This window comes from Chiloscyllium punctatum, chromosome 2, assembly GCF_047496795.1.
Source record: "Chiloscyllium punctatum isolate Juve2018m chromosome 2, sChiPun1.3, whole genome shotgun sequence".
NCBI lineage: Eukaryota > Metazoa > Chordata > Chondrichthyes > Orectolobiformes > Hemiscylliidae > Chiloscyllium > Chiloscyllium punctatum.
Window position 1 is genome coordinate 45,879,771 of NC_092740.1, and position 20,439 is coordinate 45,900,209.

General features: G+C 38.6%; 1 protein-coding gene across 5 annotated transcripts in view; it reads right to left on the bottom strand.

Moving 5' to 3' along the window:
- tnpo1 (transportin 1) overlaps positions 1–20,439 on the bottom strand; it is a 129,973-nt gene that overhangs the window by 26,738 nt on the left and 82,796 nt on the right. For 4 of the 5 annotated variants that reach the window (XM_072581824.1, XM_072581842.1, XM_072581814.1 and 1 more), the window contains 6 exons: positions 16,347–16,518; positions 14,442–14,528; positions 5,305–5,412; positions 3,640–3,798; positions 3,466–3,553; positions 3,227–3,325 (listed from right to left, as the gene is read on the bottom strand). In XM_072581824.1, the coding sequence (XP_072437925.1) occupies positions 3,227–3,325; positions 3,466–3,553; positions 3,640–3,798; positions 5,305–5,412; positions 14,442–14,528; positions 16,347–16,518 (713 nt within the window). Of the gene's footprint in view, positions 1–3,188; positions 3,326–3,465; positions 3,554–3,639; positions 3,799–5,304; positions 5,413–14,441; positions 14,529–16,346; positions 16,519–20,439 lie in introns of all 5 variants that reach the window. The other variant, XM_072581852.1, reaches the window with a different exon arrangement.

The following is a 20,439-nucleotide window of genomic DNA, read 5'->3' on the forward strand; positions in this document are numbered from 1 at the left end:
TTTACTCCAATTCTAAAACAGTATGTTATGCAATAACATTTTGTAGGATCTTTTTGTATATAAATGTATTACATCTACTGATTTTTGCCTCTACCCAGACACCCTTTGTCCTTCCTGCTGGTTCCATCTTCAGAAACACTATCAACCATTGTGAATCTGTCTAGTTGTATATTTTTGTAAATACACTGATTTTGTTTTTGAAAATCAACAGATTCCAACATTTTCTTGAAGATTGGGATTTTGAAACCAGTTAGCCAATTTTCTTCTCTCTTTCTTGAACAGCAGTGGCATGTTTACTACCTTCAAATGTACAGGGGCCTTTCAGAATGTAGGAAACTTTGGACGGTCACAATCAATGCACCTACTATCTAAGATATATCTTCTCTCTCTTATTCAGCCATTAGATGCATGAAAATTATTGGCATGAATTTCTTTAATTTCAGTAAATTTCAATACCTTCAGTTCCTCACTCTGATTAGATTCTGGTTTCACATTATTTCTGATTTGAGCCTTCTAAAAGGAAGGCACAAATTTGTGTACTACCTCTGCCTTTATTCAAGATCGTGGCAAAGAATCACAGATGCTTCATGCAATCACATACAGTGCTTTTAAATTTTTTTAACGTTTTCCCTCAAATTCTCCTAAGCTGATGTATTATTGCCACTAAACTGTGTCCCAATCTGTAATGCTCTGCTCACCTTTATGTAAATCATTACACCACTCTATGACTTTTCACTCTTGACTCTTCAAGCAATCTTTTTTATGCTTGAACCCTGTCTAGACCAAGACGGAACAAATGTCCTTAAGAATTCAGTAATTAAGTGGATTTAGTTTTACTCTTTATTAATAAAGTTGGGGTTCCCCTTAATAAAGCGTGCAGAAGTGGGGCCAACTGAAATGCCCTGGCAGAAACCTGTCATAGGCATAATAGGGCAATGCTTTTCCCTGTGCTGCAACCATCCTGTAATTCTGTTCATCTCAACACAAACCTTCCGATTTGTTCTTTATCACACGTCACTTTCTTCAAACCAGTTATGTTTCCTACATATCTCAGATCTGATGAAAAGTCATCAACCAGAAAATTGTTCCAGTACCCAAGAATCAAAACCTACTTCCCAGGCAAACAAACAAGTCTCCTCCATTCATTCATTTCACTGATCTGTTTATTCTAATTTGGAAGTGGCTTTGGTCAGAGTTAGAAAGAAGCACAGCGTTCAGTTTTGGACATGCCAGGATACAAAACACAGAAGTGGAAAAGTATATTTAAATCATTCTTTGGAATATGGAAGCCGACAAGCCCAATATTTATTGCCTACTCCTAGCTGGCCTCAAGGTGACAGCAGTGGGTCGTCTTGAACTACTGCAATACACACTGAAAGTATAATAGGGCTATTAGTTAGGGAGTTTCAAGACGATGACTCAGCAAAATTGAAGGAATGGTAACATATCCCCAAGTCAGTATTTTGTGATACACTATACCATCATATATCTGATCAACATGGTGAAGAAACTAAGACGTCAGATGCTAAGATGAGTACTGCAAGATAGCTAGGCTGTGACCTGTTTTATTAGATACTGTATTGGTATGAGTGTTCCAGTTGCATTATTTGCAGTAAGGGTTACTTGATAACATTGTTCACAACTAATCATCAATTTGTTCTTGCACTAGATTAGCATTCTTGCACAAAGAGCAATACCCCATAACTTCAGAATGCAAATAGTTATAGCTGTAGTGGAACAATTTAACTATGAGTACTGCTACTTATGGAGCCCAACTGTTTTTACCAAAGGACAGCTGTTGCTGGGCACAGACGTTACATCCCATACACTCAGCAATCACCTGTTACAAACTGAACTGGTTAAAACAGGTAAACAATGTGCAGATACCAAGAAATCAGCCATCTGGCAATTCTCTGAAGATAGCTACAAAGGCTTCAGTTAAGCCATTTGTATCTACAATATGAACTCAGGTTTTGCTGAGCTGGGAAACTTCATGGAGCATGCTCCTCCTGTTCTTAACCGTTCACCACAATCAACAACTGGCAGAACTTTAATCTGTTCTATTGTACATGGGATCGTTTGGTTCTGTCCATAGCAACGATCCCTTTCAGTCGTACAGTTGCGTGGGGCTCTTGGTACAAACATCAGGGGTCCTCAGTACAGAAGGAAGTAGCTGCAGGACTGGGCTTCTGGAAGGTGGTAAGAACTAAATCAGGAGAATAACCTACTTGTCCAGGTGCTTGCCAATATTTTGCAGATTTGTTTATTGGAGCAAAGGAAAAAGTTACCACAAATCCTCCAGCCCTGGCAACATCCATGTAAATCTTTTCTGAACCTTTTCAAGTTTTACAGCATCCTTCCGACAGAAGGGAAACCAGAATTGCACACAATATTCCAAAAGTGGCCTAACCAATGTCCAGTTGCAATATGACCTCCCAATTCCTATATCAATGCTCTGACCAATAAAGGAAAACATATCAAACGCCTTCTTCACTATCCTATCTACCAGCGACTCCACTTTCAAGGAACTATGAATCTGCACTCCAAGGTCTCTTTGTTCAGCAACACTCCAGAGGACCTTAAGTCCTGCTAAGATATGCCTTTCAAAAATGCAACTCCTCACATTTATCTAAATCAAACTCAATCTGTCACTTCTAGGCCCACTGGCACATCTGATCAAGATCCTATTGTTTTGAGGTAACTTTCTTCGCTGTCCACTACACCTCCAATTTTGGTGTCATCTGCAAACTTACTAACTTTACCTCCTAAGTTCACATTAAAATCATTTATATAAATGACAAAAGCAGTAGACCCAGTACCGAACTTGCGGCACACCACTGGTCACAGGCCTCCAGTCTAAAAAGCAACCCCCCACCACCAGCCCCTGCCTTCTACCTTCGAGCCAGTTCTGTATCCAAATGGCTAGTTCTCCCTGTATTCCAATGAGGTCTAACTTCACTAACCAGTCTACCAAGAGGAACCTTGTCCAACGCCTTACCAAATTCTTAAGCAAAAAATAAACATATGCACAGGTGAATACATGATGAAATAAAAAGGACAGGACAAGGAGGAATTTATTTTGGAGTCTTCAAATTAAGATGCATCACACATAGAAAGTGCATTTCATGATAAACTAGTCATTTATCAGGTGTTGAAAACATCTCTGGTTCTAAACATACATTTCTTACCAAGTTCACGGTTTGATGTACATCCATCAAATACTAACCCATCTGAATTGAGATCTCTCCAATTGCCCATGTAGCATTATTACAGACAGAAATAAATTCTGGGTTCAGATTAGTTCCAAGAACTGGCATGAAATCAGCTGTAATAAGAAACAAAGTTAAAGTTCTAATCGATGCCCAATTAAAAATATATACATAGAACAAAATATACATCCTCTAATTTATTTTCTTAGCTGTGAGATAGTGAGAGAACGATGTGAACAAAGACAACATTGCATACCAATGCAAGGCTTCACATGTTGAAAGCACGCTTTTGTTAAATCACCCAATAAGGCAAATGAACTCTGTCGTACTTCAGGCATCTTATCCTATAATTAAAAGAAAAAAATTTGTTTGATTTCCTTTTTGGATTAAGAAATAAAATATATTTGGTTTTAACAGAACATTTGCTTACCTGCATACACTGGTACATTAATGACAAAATATTGCTCCGTGCAACAAGCTGTTCAATACTTCCTCCAAGGCCTTCAGCCAGCCCACTTAGTAAATCAAGTGCCACAATCATAAAATCTTTATCCGGGGCCTCGCACTGATCAGGCTGGGAACCATGCAACTGTGATACAAGAACCAATGACATAAGCGAAGACCAATTTTAATCAAAATAATATTGTATTGATTTTATCTGCCTGAAACTAGGCGCTCTCAGATGATCTGTAGTTGAAGTCTGAATGTATATCTAAATAATGATGAAATCATTATTCCATTGATCTAATCCTCTCTTCTATTCCTTGCAATCTTGGTGTTGTGCTGTGAAATGACCCATGGGCCTTCATGGGGGGTTGTTAAATTCAAAAAGGAAATAAAAACAAATTTGAGCTGAGATATTTCCTGATTGTGACCATGAATCAACTATGTATGGTAAACAATATTCATTCAAAATTAATATTAGTGAACATTGGATAAAATAAACAGTTCAAACAAACTGACAACTAAGTATGCTAAACTAAAGTCTGTAGAATTCATGCCAAAGACGACTAGTCTATCCAATTGGTTCGGCCTCTTCCCACCCATCTTTGTTTAATCCTATTAACAGAGCATTCTCTGTCACCTATTATCTAAATTTCTCTTATATCAATTTTGCACTGTTCAACCTGTTACTGTCCTAATGTTAGTATAGGCCAAGTCAGATCCCATGGTGAAAACTGGCTTGTTAGATCCTAACTTTTTTTAATCTGCATGTCAGTTACTGAATACATTCACAAGAGGCTTCCAGTGTACTTTTAGCATATCTTTACACGAAGAATAAACATTTATCAAACAAGAAAAATAAAGTGAAAGACTGGAAATATATTGCATACATCAGAAAAGAGTTCAAATTTACACTATTCCTTTTATCTGTGTCATTATACCAATCAACATGTGCTGAACACTGGAGCAGCTGTGCATCGTGCAGCTTAGAAGGAATGCTGTTTATAAGTATCCCAAGCTGAAGAGCCATCACTATTTTCACATGAAAAAGCAGGTCTAGGCTGGTACAGTGTCAACTGCTTCTTTTCAATAAATTGCTCTGCAGTTGGTAAGTGTTTTTCCTCTCATTTGTCTCCCCCAAGACACTGAAAATAAGCTGCAAACTAAAACGCTACTTTAATTTCAGAGCAACAGCTCATGTTCCCCAAACTCAGTGTATAACATTCATTTTCTGGCATATATCACATTTATTGACTTCATTGATCATTCTGCCTTTATGTTATTGGACCCTTGTTGCTAAGCAACAGCCCAGTCCTTTCCCTTTATTTAATGTACGCAACTGTCTATATGAAGGGTTTTAAATCCTTTCAAAAAGGTAAATAAACACTAACCCACAAAAACATTCAAATAAAACTGAACCATGTCTGCCCTCCATCTTAAAACACACAAACTAGAACATCTGAATTCAACTTCAAGGTGAATACTGTTCTTAACAACTCCGTGTAGTATCATATTTAACATTTGAACTCATCATTGGATAAAAAGACTGCTTATAACTTCTTGATTGGACTTATTGCAATCATCATACATATTAACATATAGGAAATCACTGTTCTTTAGGACAATTTAGATGTAGTAATAAAATACTTGCCATAGCTTGGGAAAGTGTCTTTTGGACTAGATTTACACAACGCTGGTATACGGGTTCACAGTATGGAAGAAAGCCAGACTGCAAGGCAGTGGCAACAGAAGACAGGCACTGTAATATACAACGTATTAGATTTAATAGAATGCTACATCTGAAAACTCAATTGAGAAAATAGAGCTTTTATTACATTACTGCAAAATTTATGACATATCTAAAACTGCTCTTATATCAACAGATTATCGATTTGTTGCAATTTAAATTTTGAAAACAGGAGACAGCTTTAAAAGTAGAGGGATCGTGAATACATTTTAATGGCACCAGTATATTAAGGAAGGCTTAGCTTCAGAAACTGCCCATCCATTTGTACTTACAGATCACTTGTAATTGTAAATAACAGTAACAGTTTCTAATGCGGATAACAATTTTTTTTAAAAATCCAGTGAATCAGTTGCTTAATGCCAGCTCCATCTACTGATATTAATTTTATTCTCCTCCTTACTCCAACACCAGTTGACCATTTATTATTTAAATTAGGTAAAATACAAGTGTAGATTACTGGTATCTAAGCAACAATGTGCTCAGACCTGAACTGGTCATTTATTTCAGAATTTAACCAACACAAAACTAATCAAAGACTAATGTAGAAAAAAAGTGATGTTTATCTGGATAGACTGCATATGCCAGGTCACTATTCTGCCTTAATGTTTAGAAATCCAATGAGAAACCTGCACTACAAAAATGATTCAAAGCACAGCAGCCGGAGAAGAGCATTTTGATTTCATACTTATGAATCACGACGTTTAAAAAATAAATGCCTCCTTGCAACGTTCCCTCCAAATGGCACAGTTCTTAGTTACAGAGGGAGCAGTGTCCACTTTTAGTTGGCAGAAAACTCTGATAACTGCACTTCTCTTATTCTGATCTCTAAAGTACACAGCTGTAATTGTTCCATTAGTTGAGTGCAGATAAGGCAGATGAATGCATGGCTGGAAAGATGATGCTGGAGGGGGAACTTCAAACTCCTTGGACATTAGGACTGACTCTGGGGGAGATGGCACCTGTATAAACCAGATGGGTTGCACTTAAACAGAGCTGGGACTGAAGCCCTTCAAGGGCACTGTGCTCATGCTTTAAGTTAACTTGGCAGGGGTGTGGGAATCAAGAGACAACATTAGAAGTAAATAGCATGGGCTCTCAAAATGCTCAAAGATACAACTAGCACCTGCACAGCAAGTAGTAAGATAATCGGTGAAGATGGATTGAAGGGAAAAAAAAGTCTAAACAAGAGTTAAATGTACAATTATGTGAATGTATAGAGTATAGCCAATACAATAGCGAAGGTTGGGCATTTAAAGGCAGAGATTGTAATTTGGAATCATGCTGTTGTAACGGCCTTACTCAACGAAGGGCAAAACTGGTTATTAAATACTCCTAGGTATAAGTTGGCTATGAAAGATAAAAAAAGGAAAAAAAGGGGTAGCTGTGTTGGTTAAGGATATTACAGTGCCAGAGAAGGAGCATGTCTCAGAGGGTTCAAGACAGAGGCAATTTGTGTAGAACTATGGAATAAAGAGGGTGTAATTACAATGTAGTCAAGGTAAAGGAGGTAGAAACTAACATTAGAGGTGTTACTATGACAGGTGTAAGGGAGAAAATATAAATGAGGTTCAACAGCAATACCAAAAGGTTATGGGGGAGATGAAAAACCAAATGAGAAGGGCAACGGGGAATGATGAGAAAAGACCATCAGCAACATTAAAAAAACATGTTTTCTATGGGCATATAAACAGTAGTGGTTAAAGGTGGAATACAGCTGATCAGAGACCAAAAAAGGGATTTACAGATGGAGGCTGGATCATGGCTGAGGTTATTAAATAAATACTTTGCAAATGTATTGATGAAAGAGGATGCTGCCCAGGCCATGCTGACACAGGATGCAACTTCGTCACTAGAAGGGATCAAAATTAAGGAGGAAGATACATCGATTGTTCTATTCTTTAGAAGAAGTAAAGATATGATTGGATAGACTGTTGACATTTAGAAGTTAACAACACACCAGGACTGGATGAGATGCAATCAAGGATTTAGAAGGAAGTGAGAATGGAAATTTCGAAGGTACTGGCCATGAGACTTCAGTCTTCCCTGAACTCTGAGGAAGTGCCAGAAGACTGGAGAATTGCCAACATTATGGCCTGTTTAATAAGATTACAAGGATAACTCCAGCAATTAACATGAAACTTTTGTAAACAATTATGTGGGATAGAATGGTCAAAAGGTGAAAGGAGGTAGGCTCATTAGGAAGAAAGTCAGCATGGATTTCTGAAGAGGAAGGGATGCTTAACTCACTTGGAGTTTTATGAAGAGGTAACAGGAAGGGTTGATGATGTTAATGCTTTTGATGTAATATACATGGATTACCAGAAAACATTAGGTACAGTGCAACACAACAGACTTTAGTGTTATTTGTTGATAATAGTATAAAAGTGAGTGACAACATGGATACTAAATCTGGTGAGTGATAGAAATGGAAAGCAAAGGTCAATGGATATTTTTCTAAACTCTAGGAAGGTTTGTAGTGGAGTTCCCCAGGGGTTGGTATTGGGAAGCTTGCTTTTCTTGATTTGGATCTTGGTGTGCAAGGGACAATTTCAATGTTTGCAGATGGCACCAAATGTGAAAGAATTGTAAACTAAAAAGGATAGTGTGGATTAGATTAGATTACTTTACAGTGTAGAAACAGGCCCTTCGGCCCAACAAGTCCACACCGCCCCGCCGAAGCGTAACCCACCCATACCCCTACATCTACATCTACCCCTTACCTAACACTATGGGCAATTTAGCATGGCCAATTCACCTAACCTGCACATCTTTTGGACTGTGGGAGGAAACCGGAGCACCCGGAGGAAACCCAAGCAGACACGGGGAGAACGTGCAAACTCCACACAGTCAGTCGCCTAAGGCGGGAATTGAACCCGGGTCTCTGGCGCTGTGAGGCAGCAGTGCTAACCACTGTGCCACCCACCGTGGAATTCGGTGACAAGTTGGTGCAGTGCGTGGATAGGTGGCAGATGAGGTTGAATGCAGAAAAGTGGGGGGTGATGGATTTTATAATACAATATTAAATAAAGGATACAATTTCGAGGTGGATGCAGGAGCAGAGGGATTGGGATGTGTATATGCAAGGATAATTGAAGGTGACAGGACAAATGCGAGAGAGCAACAAGCATAGAATGAGTTATTAATAGGGGCTTAGAGTCCAAGAGCAAGAAAGTGATGCTGAAATTGTAGAAGTCACTTGTGCAATCTCAAATGGAATAGTGCATATAATTGTTGTGCCATATTAGAAGAAAGATACAAATACATCAGAAAAATTAAAAGAAGTGATTAAAGGAACGGTCCCAGATAGGAGAAATTTCAGCTGATAGAGTGAAGAAGTTGGGACTGTTCTCCCTGGAGAGGAGGGTCTGAAAGGAGACCTGATTGAAGTTATCAAAATTGAGAGTGGGCTGGTAGAGTACATAGGATGAAGCTGTTGTTTAATTTAAAAACAAGAATGAGAGGGCACAGATTTAAAGCGATGCGTAAACAAAGCAAGGGTCATGTGAAAAACAAACTTTCCACACAGCACCTTGTTAGGGTATGGAATCACTACCTGGAAACATGGTGGTTAGAAGCAGTTTCAATTGAGCCATTCAGGAGGGCTATCGTTTTTTTTGGATAAGAATGGTGTGTGGGAAAATACAGGAAAAAGGCAGGAAATTGGCAATAACAGAGTTGATGCAGACACAATAGGCTAAATAGAGTCCTTCTGCACCATAAAAATTCTGAGATTCTGTAGTGGCCATGGTTTCAATTGTCTGGGCCTTAAGCGCTGAAATTCACTAAAACGTGTGTGTCTACTTTCTTTTCCTCAATTAAGACAGTTCTTACAACTTAACTTTGAGCTTTTGATAGTTTACTGTAATCTCTCAAAGGTTGTACATTTCCTTGCTGAGCTGGTAGATTTGTTCTCATCAGTGAGCCTCCAATGAAGTGTTGGTGCTCTGTCCCTCTTGCTACGTGTGTGTCTTGGTTTGTTGTAGTGGGTGATAACACTTCGGTTCTTTTTCTGACAGATTGGTAAATGGGATCCAAATTGATATGTTTGTGGAGTTCTGGTCTGAATGCCAGGCCTCTAGGAAATACCCTATATGTCTTTGTTTAGCCTCTCCCAAGATGGATGTATTGTCCCAGTTGAACTGATGTGCCTCTTCATCTGTGTATATGGATACCAGTGAAAGTTGGTCAGGTATTTTAGTGGCTAGTTTCCTGCCTGTCTGTGCAAGCCACCAGAATACATGAGCACCAACTAGCCACCAAAAGACCTGACCAACTTTCACTAATATCCATATACACAGACGAAGAGGCACACTAGTTCAACTGGGATAATACATCCACCCTGGGACAGGCGAAACAAAGACATATAGGGTATTTCCTCAAGCCCTGGCATTCAAACCGTTACTCTATTAACATACATATCAATTTGGACCCCATTTACCAACCTCTCAGAAAAAGAACAAGAAGCGATATCACCCACCACAACAGACCAAGACACAAATAGCAAGCTGGACAGAACACCAGTGCTTCATTGGAGGCTCAGTGATGATGTTACCTAGTATGCTAATGAAACGTCTGAGAACAAATCTACCAGTTTAGCAAGCAAACTTACAACCTGAACTACAAATCTTCTCCAAAATTACAATCTCTCAAGGGTTTTGGTGTCATACTTTAAATTGCCAGTGGCACAGCTTGGGATAGTTTAATACAGTTATAGAGTCTTACATCATGTCCACACCAAACAAACATCAAACTATACTAATTCTATTTATCTGTACATGGTTCATAGCCAACTATGCCCTGGCATTTTATAAACTCCTCCAGATGCTTCTTAAAATGTTGTGAGTGTACTTTCCTCCATGACCTTCTAAAACACAAGTTGTCATAGTAGAAGGAAAGAGGAAAATATTACAAGTGGAGTCTAACTGGTTAACTGGGATTGCCAATTAAAGTTGTTCCTCTCCTGCATTAACTACAACTTGCATGGATGCTAACAGAATATTGTTGTGAATGGAGACTGCAGATATAGGGTGAAAACTGACCAATAGAATTTAAGATATAAGCTGTTTAAAACAGATAAACTGCCTTGTCGGAATATGTTACACCCGAGATTCCTAAAGCAAGAGAGCATGGACATTTTGATTGGTCAAAGCATTGCTTTGCAAAATGAATCAGAGAATAGCTGTCACATATTCTGTTGAGTGAAGCAGACACAGTGCTTGTATGTTATCTTTCCATCTGCAAAGAACAGGGCCTGTGTATCATTATGGCTAGCCTCCACTACACGCAAATGTGGTATTCTGAGTTTGGCTGACAATCCTAAATTTGTTGTTAGTGTAATTCTTCGTACACTCAGGATTATCCAGCAAATAATGTCAAACTGCAGAATAATTTAATGTTAGACTTTGCCAAGACTTCTGTAATCATTGACTGCTTGGGTACAGTTATTGCCTTGCTTTTTTGAGAACAGCTGAATTGATATTGTTTGATACAATCCACCCACCCCACCCCAGTCTTTGGGACATAGAGTCTATACACTTGGCAGCACAGTTAACTGCCAATCAACATTAAGAGGCACTGCCATGGTGAATGCAACCATCAGTCAACATTTCTTTCTCATGAAGCATGCAATTTTTTCCCTTGAATTGGTATTCTTGCAACTTGTCCTGACGACAGCAACATTAAAAGCTTGAACAGTCATTTTTAAGCAATTCGCAGATTCTGTAATACAAAACAATTATTTACTAATTACAATACATTTCTTGAGGTAGTAAGAAAGTAGGTTGAGAAGGAGAACACTACGGATGGTCTCACCACAGATTTTAAGTTAATTATTTTAAATTAACCTTATGACAAACATTTCTGTGGCATATGGGACTTGAAATTGGTCTTTCTGGCTCAGAATAGGGGCACAATCACTACAGCAGTCAAGCCTCATAGATTTCAATATATCCTTTGACAAAGTATTATGAGAAAGGCTGGATAATAAAATTGAGGGTCTTGGAACAAGAGGATCAGTGTCAGCATGGATAAAGTAAATTGGGTGCAAGACAGATAATAACAAGACCAATAAAATGGTTAATGTTCAAACTTGAGCAAAGCTTTGCCTATTATTTTTCCATACAAATTATTTTAGTTCAACATCAGGTTTTCAAGGGAAACTCGGGATAGACTTGCAAGTGCTGGCCTGACCAGCTATGCTCATTCTCACAAATATCCACGTTGTGATTCATATTATTTACAACCTAGTTTAGATGTTAAATGGGAAGTCTTGATTGAGAAACTGGTAATAACCACAAAGAAAACAGAACTGAAACAAGCCTGGACTTCAGAACATGTATAAAGGTCAGGATCACGTTAAATTACAAGGGTAACAGCTAGAAAGGCAACATTATTCAACTAGAAGAAAGCTTAATTAGCTGAAAAATTGATAACATGATGTTTGCAGTTATTCCAACAAAGGAAGCTTCTCACATGGTTTGCCAGAATTAAGGAATGTGCTGGAATTAATTTTAATTTTTATCTGGCAATAAGTCATTTACATCACATTGCCATGGAGATTGGTAGAACTTAGTGAAATTCTTCATCGAGTGTTACCTGTATTAATTCAGTTAGGGCACAACCAGCAAGAAAAAGTCAATATATGACAGATGAAGTATGACGCGGATAATGTGATGTTATCCACTACCATAATTAAAAACAGGAAGGCGGACTATCTGAAAAGGTAAAAACAATGACTGCAGATGCTGGAAACCAGAGTCTAGATTAGAGTGGTGCTGGAAAAACACAACAGTTCAGGTAGCATCCGAGGAGCAGTAAAATCAAGAAGACAGACTGAGAAAAGGGGAGGTGCATTAAAACCTGGGTATACTTAACACTATTCACGAACATGGCCCTAAAAATAGTGGATGTATTGATGGTCTCTTTTAAGATTTCATAGACTCTGTAACAGATCCTCTGGATTAGGAGAATAGCTAATATAAGCTCCTTATTTAAAAAAAAGGTAAAAAGAAAACAAGGAATTATAGACCAGTTAAACTGACATCAGTAGTAGGAAAAAGGCTAGAGTCCGTTACAAAAGACTTAATAGTAGAGCGTCTGGAAAACAGTGACAGGATTGGATAGAGTCAGCATGGATTTATAAAAAGGAAATCATGTTTGACAAATCTACTGGAATTGCTTTGACAACGAAATCTTAGCAGGACTTATACATTTAACGGTAAGGTCCTGGTAAGTGTTGCTGAACAAAGAAACCTTGGAGTGCAGGTTCATAGCTCCTTGAAAGTAGAGTCACAGATAGATAGTGAAGGCAGCATTTGGTATACTTTCCTTTATTGGTCGGAGCATTGAGTTTATAGGAGTTGGGAGGTCATGTTGCGGCTGTACAGGACATTGATTAAGCCACTTTTGGAATATTGTGTGCAATTCTGGTCTCCTTCCTATCAGAAGGATGTTGTTAAAATTAGAAGGGTTCAGAAAAGATTTACAAGGATGTTGCCAGGGTTGGAGGTTTTCAGCCATAGGGAAAGGCTGAGTAGGCAAGGGCTGTTTCCCTGGAGCGTTGAAGTCTGACAGGTGACATTATTTAGGTTTATAAAATCATGATGGACATAGATAGAATAAACAGACAAAGTCTTTTCCTTGTGGTGGGGGAATCCAGAACTAGAGGGGATAGGTTTAGAGTGAGAGGGGAAAGAAAGAAAAGCGGCCTAAGGGGCAACATTTTCATGCAAAGGGTGGTATAGAATGAGCTGCCAGAGGAAGTGATTGAGGCTGGTACAATTGCAACATTTCAAAAGGCACCTAGGTGGGTATATGAATAGGAAGGATTTAGAGAAATATGGACCAAGTGCTGGCAAATGGGATTGGATTAGGTTGGGATATCTGGTCGGCATGGACGAGTTGGACCGAAGGGTCTGTTTCCGTGTTGTACATCTCTATGACTCTATAATGTATTTAGTAAAGTTGATAAAAGGGTGGATGTGGTTTACTTGGACCTTTGATAAGGTCGCACACAAGAAATCAGCATGCAAAATTAAAGCACATGGGATTGGGGTAGTTCATTGAAATAGACAGAACTGGTTTGCAGACAGGAAACAAAGAATAGGAACCTATTTTCTGAGTGGCAGCTAGTGATCAGTTTAATACTGTGGGGATCAGCATAATGACCTCAGCTGTTCACAATGTATCAATGGAGGGAACTAAGTTCAATATCTCCAAGTTTGTAGATGATACAAAGCTGGGTAGAAGGTTAAACTGTGAGGATGGTGCAGAGATGCTTCAGTGAATTTGGACAAGTCGAGTAAGTGAACAAAGGCATAACAGATGGATGTATAACATAATATGGATAGATACGAGATCATCCACTTAGGTAGCAAAGACAAAACAGCAGATTATCTGAATGGTGAGAGACTGGGAAAGAGGGAGATGCAACAAGACCTGGTGTCCATACACGTTAGTCACTGAAAGTAAGTATGCAGATGCAATAGGCAGTGAAGGCGGCAAATGGTACATTGGCCTTCGTAGTGAAAGGATTTGCGTACAGCAGCAGGAACACCTTGCTGCAATTGCACAGTACCTTGATGAGACCACATTTCCAGTATCATATGCATTTTGATCATCTTACCTGAGGATGTTCTGGCTAGGGAGGGAGTGCAAGAAACGTTAACAAATGGATTCCTGGGATGACAGTACTGATATGTAAAGAGGCATAGATCAGTTAGGACCAAATGCACTGAAATGTGGAAGAATGAGGAGGCATGTCAGAAACCTATAAATTTCTTACAAGACTTGACAGGAAACTGCAAAAAGGATGACGAAGGAGTTCAGAAGCAGAGGTCACCCTCTAAGGAGATGGGGTAGCCATTTAGGACTGAAATAAGGAGAATATTCTTCAGACAGTGGCAAATCTGATGGAATTCTGTTTGAAAAGAAATGGAGAAGTGGTCTCTGACCAAAGGAGTTTGCTATCCCCAAAACTCTTTTTCAATAAATCTACTAACATGAAATATTCTTTGCAAATAACACATGAAGCTCTACAATACCTCAAGTAAGGGAAAAAGATCTTTGTCTTCATCTTGCAACATGTTCCACTTCTGAATGAGAGGAGGCATCAACATTTGTATATATTCCTTGTGAGAGACACAAAGTGGGTTAATTTTATGGCTCTACTGAAATATTGTAAATTAGTCAACAAGACAAAGCACCTTAATTTAGAAACACTTAACTATATCAGAAAAGTAGCAGGAATGACCTGAAAAAAATCTATCCTTGCAACATTATGGTCCAAACTTTGCAATACAGTGATGAGGCTTTCAAAGACCATTATTACTAATTATTAAATCAGACTGTAACCTCTTGTGATCATGTGCCAAAGAAGCCTCATTTTCCAGAAGTTTTGCTATAACAGTAATGCATCAAGACTAGACAGTTAATATGTGGAAAGGCATATGGGGTACATGAGACATACTCTCTTACAAATTTAGATAAATGCGCTAGAAGATAAAGGAGCACTGAAGTTTAAATGAATTTAGAATATTACAATACATCTTTATCGTTATTTTCAGTGCCAGTGTAGTTTGATAAACTGTTCTAAGTATGGAGTCTTATTCCTTCAGTGTTTAATTTTTACATTCTCCAATAATTTCATTTTTATTTTTTAAACATTCATTGTCAGAAGTCCTAATGCAAAAAGCCTTAGAAAATCTGCTGGAAAAAAATAATAAACCGACAAGGCCATCCAGTCATAACAAGACATCAAAATCCAGTCCACTGTTCTGAAATAAAGTTTATCTTAACTGAATATGTTCATTTTCCGCCTCAGAAATAAATTCTGCGAATTCCATATCATATTTAGAAAAGCTTTGAAAACCTGCTCAAGAAAACCATCTTACATTCTCGGGGTTAAGAATTCCTTGATTTTTCCGTATAGGATCATAGAAAATGTGCTTGTACTGCTACGGGGTTGTTGGGAAGTGGTTGTTTTTTTTTTTGGGGGGGGGGGGAAAGAAGTATCTTCTGCAAGGTACAAAAGGATTACTGGATGGGTGCAGTGTGGGGATGGGAGATGCAGTGAAATTGAGGCTATAATTGATCAATCGTTACCTTATTAAATGGCAGAGCAGGTTCAAAGGCCTAATAGCCTAGCCTGCTCCCATTCCTTATGTTACATATCATAATTTGAAAGCTTTTGAAATTTGGAATTATAACCAAAAACAGGAAGCGTTATCGAAGCTTTTCTCTATACCTAATCAATGTGACATTTAGATTAAAACTGCTGGTTCTGAAAAAGATCTTATAATCAGTACTGAAACAAAACTGTTTAAACATAAAGAGCCAGAGATGGGAATATTAAGTAGTAAACTCCTGACTGTAAGCGACAAATGATTGATGTAACAAAATCATGGCAGTAGCTACAGCAAACCCAATATTTTCCAAGGTTACTAATAAACTAACAAGTGGTGAGTTTTAAATTAAGCAGTAAAGCAAAACTTTTACATAGTATCTAAACAGTACTAAAACATTACACTGCCACATCACTGTACTTGAACACAGCTAACTTAACAGGTATATTGCACATAATTTAGAGCACAGCAACAGGTCATACAGTCCACAGGTAACAATACTTCACATCCCTCTTCCACTCAAATAATCTGCTCAATGATTCAATCTCTTGTCCTTCTTGATTGTACCTAACTTCCTCATTAACATACCTATAATCTTTATCTCAATTACTCCTTGCTCCACCTTCTAACCATTCATTAGTAATTATCACCCCTAGATTGCAACACCCACAAGTGGAAACACTGTCACCACCTCCAGTCTATCAAACCTTTTCACAATCTTAAAAGGCATCCACTGAATTACACCCCACCGTGTTCAGTTTTTACTTCCTCTCACTTCTAATAACTCAAGATATTGATTATACTGCAGCATTTTCTTTCCCTCACCTGCTTATTTAAATGGTGCCCTACTGAGTCAGCAAGGGTTCCAATAGCATCATACAGAATTAGAAGATTCTTATGTTGGTATTTGTTAAAAGCAAAGACAAGTGTATCAAGTATGTAACCAAGGTATGGCACCAACTCTGTGCAAGCTTCTTCCTCTAGGGTAGCAAAAGCACTGGAAAGCAAATAAAAAAAAAGGGTAACATATACAGTTTATATTTTTGACTTAAACACACTTAATATTTTATATAGAGACCTCTATAAGTCAGGACAATTGCAGCCACAGAACTAATTCTTCAAATCTGCCCATGGTCAAAATAATGGAATTTGTTACAAACATATCAATAACAAATTTATAAAATCCTAACTTATACATAAGTACATACTAATGAGAGTTAGGCACATCAAATCAGCACTTCTTTAGAGTTCAAATATTGTAGTGTTGTCACTTTAATTACTCTGCCTCCAGGTTAAGTAATGGACTTGCATGGTCTTGGAAAATGTTTTGTGTTATATTGGTTTCAATTTCCATGTGTTTTTCAGAATGTCCACCCATCTTACTAAATGCATCTTTATTCTCGTCAGCAGCAGCAGAATTACTTTTTAAAAGCTAGAGCTGAAGACTACCCTAAGTTTAGTGGATATAAACTGATATTGCATGAGAGATCAACGATGAACAGATTCAGTTGAAGTAGTGGTTGGAAATGACAAAGTTGGCTGTCATCACAGAGACAATATCCTCATCAGTGAAATCTATTACTGGGCTTTTCAGCGACACAAGTATAGTTTGGGGACAGTTCTGACAACACTATGAATAAAATATAGGATTGAATTATTTTTCAATAATTAATAAATTTCACTTAACTAAGCAAAAGAGAAATTAATTACATTATATTTAAATATGGTATGTTGTTCAATATTTTCTGTGGGGAAGTAGTCATATGACAAGGTCAAAAATAAGGATAATGTATGGTTTCACTGCTGCTTTGTAACTCAGATCAATGCAAATTTAGGTTAACAACAGTGAATACTTTAAAGTGGACTTAACTGTTACTCAAAGCTGTGCATTTCAGTTTAAACAGTTATTATGATATCACACGTAGTTCTTTAGTTAAAGAATTTTCATAGATTTTGGAGAATTCTTAGATGCATCAATTAAGACAGCTGGAATAATAGTTAATCACTAGGAAATGACACTACATGCTCTAAGTAGACACTAATTGTTCACTGGTGTCATTTTACCATGGTAAATATCTATGGAATTGCTATGTTTAGAGGGACAAGCTGTTACAAAAGGGACAATCTTATCAAATGACAAACACATTAAAGGATTAATGAAGTGACAATGAGAAGTTTTGTCACTAAGGTGACCACTAATTTTAATAAGCTAAATCGGAAATAGGGCAGACACTACCTAGGAGAAAGTGAGGATTGCAGATGCTGGAGATCAGAGCTGAAAAATATGTTGCTGGAAAAGCACAGCAGGTCAGGTAGCATCAAAGGAGCAGGAGAATCGATGCTTCGGGTATAAGCCATTCTTCAGGAATGAGGAGGGTGTGCCAAGCAGGCTAAGATAAAAGGTAGGGAGGAGGGACTTGGGAGAGGGGCGTTGGGAATGCGATAGGTGGAAGGACGTTAAGATGAGGGTGATAGGCCAGAGAGGGGGTGGGTGCGGAGAGGTCGGGAAGAAGATTGCAGATCAAGAAGGTGGTGCTGAGTCGGAGGGTCGGAACTGACAAAAGGTGGGGGGGGGGGGGGGGGGGGGGGGAAGTGAGGAAGCTGGAGAAATCTGCATTCATCCTTTGTGGTTGGAGGGTTCCTAAGCGGAGTGGGAGGGGGAGTTAAAGTGTTCAGCCAGGGGGCAGCTGCAGGTCTTGGTCTCCTCCATTGCCAGACCATGGCAACACAACGCCTGGAGGAAGAGCGCCCTGGGTGGGTGGCACGGTGGCACAGTGGTTAGCACTGCTGCCTCACAGTGCCAGAGACCCGGGTTCAATTCCCACCTCAGGCGACTGTTGTAGAGTTTGCATGTTCTCCCAGTGTCTGCGTGGGTTTCTTCCGGGTGCTCCGGTTTCCTCCCACAGTCCAAAGATGTGCAGGTCAGGTGAATTGGCCATGTAGTGTTAGGTAAGGGGTAAATATAGGGGTATGGGTGGGTTGCGCTTCGGCGGGTCGGTGTGGACTTGTTGGGCCGAAGGGCCTGTTTCCACACTGTAATGTAATCTAATCTAAAATCTTCTGCCTAGGAACCCTCCAACCCCTCTCCGGCCTATCACCCTCACCTTAACCTCCTTCCACCTATCGCATTCCCAACGCCCCTCTCCCAAGGCCCTCCTCCCTACCTTTTATCTTAGCCTGCTTGGCACACCCTCCTCATTCCTGAAGGGCTTATGCCCGAAACGTCGATTCTCCTGCTCCTTTGATGCTGCCTGACCTGCCGTGCTTTTCCAGCAACACATTTTTCAGACACTACCTAGCCAATTAATGTTTGACAATGAATTGTCCATGACAGTTCATGCATTAACTGTCCAATAGAGTACATGATGTGCTTGATCATGCACAGGAAATTGTGGCCAACAAGGGATAGCCTGGGTTTTAGTGATTTGATGCACAAGAAGTTCAGTCAATAGAACAGAACTGGTACCCAGTTAATCAGTGTCACAATTGGGCATTCTGAAGTGAACTGCTTGTAAAACCACTAATTCATTAAACACCTTTCTTTGGCACTTTTTTTGAACTTAATGAATTCAGACAAACTAGTGAAAAATATTTGTGGATGGAATAAATAGGTCTTGAAACTAAACCGAACTGGTAAACTTTAGATTGGTTCTTCCAAACTCAGACTAATTAAAGACCTATGTCAACTATAAGTTAAGTGCACCCCCAAAATCTACAATTACTCAAATTATAGGGACACGAGCTGAACAAACTTCAAATCAACTATGAAGCTTACTTCTGGTCATTATAGCACCTACTGAGGGTTATGCTAACAAAATTGCACAAAGGGGCTTTAAACAGCCAATATAGTTTGGTCAGTTAACTCAGAATTAGTTTTTTGTTTGTAAAAGTAGCAAATTATTTAAGGTTTATTAGAATCTAAAGCACATTATCTAAAATAGTGGCAGAATTAAATTTCACTTTTAAAAACACAATAGTACTAATTTGCAGAATCATAGGGGGAATGCTCCATTTTCAGATAAATCGGACAATTCTTTCAAAACGTCAGAGTTAGCCACTTCCTTCTATGCTGTACAATGTTGTGTTTCAAAGTAAATAACAGTGAAAAATGGCAACAGCAAAAATATAAACCATTGAAGCAATGACTGAAATTTACTTGAGGAAACATTTGCAGAATGCAAATTCAGTTGTTTTACACAATACTGGCATAGCACATTCATCCTGAAGATATTTAGCAAAATTAAAACTTGTATTTATATCACCAATAATGTATAAAATGTCCTTTGGTGCTTCACAAAATTTGAATAAGCCACATCAGGCAACATTAGAGCAAGTGGCTAAAACCTTGTCAAGGATGTGCATTTTAAGAAGCGCTTTAAAATCGGAAACAGAAGTGGAGATGATTAGGAAGAGTAGGAATCCCAAAGTTTAAGACCTAACAACTGAAAGTATGGCCTTTAAGTCAGAGCAATTAAAACCTGGAATGCTCAAGAAGCCACAATTATATCAGCACATATATTGCAGGTATTATATAGTGTTTCAACGATAAGGAAGTTCGAGGCCAAGGAAGGAATCTGAAAGCAAAGATGAGATTCAAAAATCAAGGCATTGCCTAAACGGAAGCTAAAGTATGTCCACAAGCAGAGGAGAAAGTGTGAAGTGGCTTGGTGGTATTAAGGACACGGTCGCAGCATTAGATGACCTTAAGTTTATAGAGGAAAGAATGTGAGGGGCTAACCAGGAGAGAATTGGAATAGACAAGTCTGAAGCTAAGAAAAACATAGATAAGATTTTAGCAGATAAGCTGAGATCAAGGCAGTTAGGTGAGGTCATGGAAGTAAAAATAAGACATCATAGATAAACGTGAGAAAAAGTTCTTTTCAGGGCCAAGTACAATACCCACATTGCAAACAAAAAG